Source organism: Sinocyclocheilus rhinocerous, unplaced genomic scaffold (genome assembly GCF_001515625.1).
Source record: "Sinocyclocheilus rhinocerous isolate Xijiao unplaced genomic scaffold, SAMN03320098_v1.1 scaffold3063, whole genome shotgun sequence".
Classification (NCBI taxonomy): domain Eukaryota; kingdom Metazoa; phylum Chordata; class Actinopteri; order Cypriniformes; family Cyprinidae; genus Sinocyclocheilus; species Sinocyclocheilus rhinocerous.
Window position 1 is genome coordinate 848809 of NW_015640469.1, and position 4884 is coordinate 853692.

Below are 4884 nucleotides of genomic sequence, written 5' to 3' on the forward strand. Positions count from 1 at the left end.
GCCAATCAGAATCGAGTATTCAGACAGACCATGGTATAAAAATGCAATAACACACTCGTAGCAGTGCAATATGGCTGTATGTCAGCACGGCTGTGATTAGGAAGTAGTTCTGTACAAAAGAGGGTTTTTAGCTTTTCTTATGCGTAAACAACTTCTATCCACTCTTTTTGGTTACACATATCTTCCTTGCATGTCTTACCAGACTCAGGATCCAGAGATGGTGTACTGTTTTTAGTTCTGTAACATTGTCCCCTACAGTATAACAATGAAAACACAGATTGCTGGAATAACTTGTCAATGGCAGGGAACCATTGTGTCGTTAATATTGTCAAAGGCATGCAGGATTAACAGAAGCCCATCTATCCTGCTTTCTCTTTTATCACATCACATAACACGTTTCTGAGCCTCAAATAGGTGAGGTACAGTGGGTACGGAAAGTATTCAGACCCCCTTAAATTTTTCACTCTTTGTTATATTGCAGCCATTTGCTAAAATCATGGTTTTTAGCTTTTCTTATGCGTAAACAACTTCTATCCACTCTTTTTGGTTACACATATCTTCCTTGCATGTCTTACCAGACTCAGGATCCAGAGATGGTGTACTGTTTTTAGTTCTGTAACATTGTCCCCTACAGTATAACAATGAAAACACAGATTGCTGGAATAACTTGTCAATGGCAGGGAACCATTGTGTCGTTAATATTGTCAAAGGCATGCAGGATTAACAGAAGCCCATCTATCCTGCTTTCTCTTTATCACATCACATAACACGTTTCTGAGCCTCAAATAGGTGAGGTATAGGTCGAGGTATAAACTTGCGTAGGTATATGTTCATGTTTCTGGTTTCTTATGTCAAAAAATACATAAATACAAATAAAACAGATGTTTTTGCAGTTTAGTTCAAAAAATTTTCTTTTCATCCTGCAAGGAAGTGAGTTCTTTGCGTGACAGTATGTTTTCAAAGTAGTCTGAACTCTTATCTACTGTGTTAAGATTTAAGGAAATTTTGATTCCTAATAATATGTCACATAAATACAAATAAAACAGATGTTTTTGCAGTTTAGTTTCAAAAAATTTTCTTTTCATCCTGCAAGGAAGTGTTGAGTTCTTTGCGTGACAGTATGTTTTCAAAGTAGTCTGAACTCTTATCTACTGTGTTAAGATTTAAGGAAATTTTGATTCCTAATAATATGTCCCCTATAACGAATCAACAGATTTGTGAAATATAAAAGCAAACATTAGCAGCCATTTTTGATTTTGAAGTAGCTATTAACTTAATGATAATTTGCCCTTGTTGTTGTCAGCAGTGTGCTCCCAGGTCTTTGTTTGTCAAGTTAATGATCGTTAATGAGAGCGTTAAGCCTCTCTCACTTGAATTAATTAAATCATAATCCTTGTGATTGTGACAATCTCCTGCTATGGCGATGGCACTGTGTCTGACAAGTGCTTGTTTGTGCACCCATGCTAATAAAGCACTTGTTCGGAGAGAAGTGCTTAGAGCATAGTTTTCTAATTTGAAGTTGCATGGTCATTAAGATGTTTGAAGTAATTAAGTAATTGTTTTGCAATTTGTTTTGTTCCATTACAAGTGGTACAGAGTTTGTGTGTTTTTAAGATAAACCGATATCAAGTGTGAAACCTGCAGTACTCAAAAGTGATTTGTTTTGTGTAATGTCAGGTCTACTGCCCCACTTACTATTATGCAAAGTAGTTTTTGTGTTTTCACATTACTTAAAAAGAGAAGATTAAGGTACTACTGAATTCATATAGGAGCACAAATAAAATTTCTGTAAGTCACATGAGCATTGGCACACACTTTTCTCTAGGGATATACAGTATTAATCTCAAGCCAAAACCTAGATCACAAATATATTATAGGGAATTAGGGATTTATTTTACATCTGCATTCAATGTCCGAAAATACCAACAGGATTTTAAGTCTTTGATTTAGGCCAGGTAATTTAGCAAAATCAAGGCTACTGTTGAATGGAAGCTTATCCTCTAAACATCAAAGTTAATTCCTTCAGCTCTTTGATGGCTTCTTGTAACATTTTCTGCCATTGCAAATTTATTCAGTTCTGTGAAATCTTCAGGATCAACATTAAGGCTTATTTCCACAGATCATGTCCTCAAACACATCAACACACAACATACATTTACTTGTTGAGTGGTTTGCTCCAGTTTAGTTCTGATGGTTTATTGTGGTGAATTTTAGTTCAAACGAGTTCTAACCAATTTTCACGTGAACCTTTCTGAGCCTCTAGCATCACAAAATTGAATTGTAAAGACTATTATATGACTGCCAACATAAAAAAATGTGTACTTTCCTACTATATGTTTTGCGAAAATATGTCAAATATAAGATATATCAAAAATAAGATAACACAAAGCAATTAGAATATAGATACTAGAAGTGTCCAGAAAATAGACAATTATAATTTACATACAAATATTATCTATAGATATGTCTAAGGGGAAATGTAGTGCACTTGCAGTGTGACAGTATGTACATGCAGTTCAATAAAATAATTTTCAAATTTAATAATGTCAGTGTCCGTTGGACACTTCTATCCTATGAGGCTTCAGGAGCTAAAGAGTCACCATATTTGAAAAGCTGAAAAAAAAGAAGAAAACATGATATTTTAACGAATAACAACACTGAACCTCACTGACTTTCTTTGAACAAAAGGACATTTTCAAAATAGCAAAATACCAAACAAGTCATACAGGTTTGGAATGACATAAGGGTGAGCAAATGATGACATAATTTAACTTTAACATCCAAAAAAAGTTACACACTCTAACTTTCTTTCTTACAGGAATTTGGTCTCCAGGCATTCAGTCTTAGAGAGCTGAGGGCTTCCCTAGACCACACGGCTGGATTATTGTGACTGCTCTTTCTCAGCAAGCAGCTGTCTATATCCTGTTAGTCTAACCACAGAGGAATAAAGACAGAGGTGTGCCTTTCATCAGGCTAATTTGTGGTGAAACCTCAGGATGATAGGGTTGAATTTCAATTTCTTTCTCCTGTGTGTGTGCTGCGGTAGATGCTAAAGCGATGACCAACCATCACCGGTGAGCTTGGTATGTTTTGAAACAGAACAACTTTTCCTATATAGATTTTAGTTTCTCTCAATACCAGGTTGCAGCTCACTGTTCAAACACTCTGAGCGGCTCATGATGTGAGCTGATGCATAGGTCTAGCTTATCATGTGTCAGTGTAAACATGTCTTATTAAAAGAAAAGATGTACTCTCAACAAAGCAGTGTTCAGCAGGGGAGTTGTGTGGGGTTTTACATTAATTTTTAATTGCCATTTACATTTAAATTGATTTTCCTGGCAGGATTTTCATTAACTTTAAACTACAAACAGTCACTTCAACACAAAGTTAATGGTACAAATGGTTATTGAAATTCATTTTACCATTGTTGATCCTAACCTCAGGATGTTTCAATGCTGCTGTTCCTTTTTAAGTATACCTTATCAATGTAATTTTAGAATAAACAAGATGTGTGGGTCCTGCACCTATGTGTGGGTGAAACAAGTTTGAATCTGGTTTGGGTCATTTCCAAATCCCACTATCCACTTCTCTTTATTGTCCCTGCAGAACGACCAGTCGCCCATGGTAAAATTGGCATATTAGAATAATTTCTAAAGGATCATGTGACACTGAAGACTGCAGAAATGGCTCCTGAAAATTCAGCTTTGCCATCACAGGAATAAATTACATGTTAAAATGTATTCAAATAGAAAACAGTTATTTTTAAATTATAATAATGTTGTTGTTGTTGGAAAAATCCTGGAAGAGTCAAATGGACTTGTCAGAACTGCCCCTCTCATTCCTCCTCCTTACTAAAGGCAAAATAATAATAATAAATAAAAATAAAAAAGAGTCTTGTAAATATTAGAAGTGGTTGTGTATTCCTACAATTTCTACCTCAGTTTTAATTTTTGTCATTCTTTACTCTTTTGTCTGTTTCAAATGCAACACAACATTTTGAGTTTATAAATGTTTAATTAATCAAAGACTTGCTAGCGAGGGGGTGTTATTGCTTTATCATCAATAGTCGCCATTTTGTCTGGAATGTTTTTCTAAGCAGTGAGATGAGACAAATATAAAATAACAAAGAGTACAAACTCAATAAACCTGATTTACTTTAAGCCTGATATAAACGATTCCCTTTTTCCCTTTTTTTTTCTGCAGATGTTAATGAATGCGAAAGAAGCCCCTGTAGAAATGGGGGGATCTGCACAGATCTGGTTGCGAACTATTCCTGTGAATGCCCAGGGGAATATATGGGAAGAAACTGCCAGTACAGTAAGTACATGTTCTTGTTTTTATGGATGCTTCCTTCCCTGCCCCATTTCTTCTCCCTCAGTCCATCCAGTGGGCTTTGTATTAAGTGAATTTTGTGACAGTTCAGAGCATCTGTTTCACCGGGTCCATGGAGAAGCATGCAAGAACTGCTGAGAACAGACAGTTGTACCCACACCCACAAGACACATTGTGGCAGGGTGAACGGAGACGGGCACAGTGGGTATGGCGACAGGCCTCAGAGAGAGGTTTATTTGAAGTAAAATGTAAATATTAAAAAGAGAAGACAGAATGTTCATTGGGAATACTGTTACATAATGAAAGGGGGCGAGGTGTTTCATGGGACCTGACCATGGGAACTTTTTTTCATAAAAAGATGAAGTGTTCATTGGGAACATGACGACCGTGGTTCATGCTCCAAAAATATTGCTTACCCTCTTCCTTTCTGGACCTGTAAGGATACCCTCATGCATTCACAAAGGAAGAGTCTGAAGAACCCTTTGCAATTAAAGGAACTGTTTACCCAAAAATGAAAATGTACTCCCCTTTAGGCCGTCAAAGATGTAGATT

The 4884-nt window shown here is 36.2% G+C and overlaps 1 protein-coding gene across 1 annotated transcript in view; it reads left to right on the forward strand.

Annotated features, from left to right (window-relative positions):
- LOC107753185 (EGF-like repeat and discoidin I-like domain-containing protein 3) overlaps nucleotides 1–4884 on the forward strand; it is a 199392-nt gene that overhangs the window by 105013 nt on the left and 89495 nt on the right. Inside the window, exon 4 of the mRNA XM_016569310.1 lies at nucleotides 4204–4317. Within this exon, the coding sequence (XP_016424796.1) occupies nucleotides 4204–4317 (114 nt within the window). The remainder of the gene's footprint in view (nucleotides 1–4203; nucleotides 4318–4884) is intronic.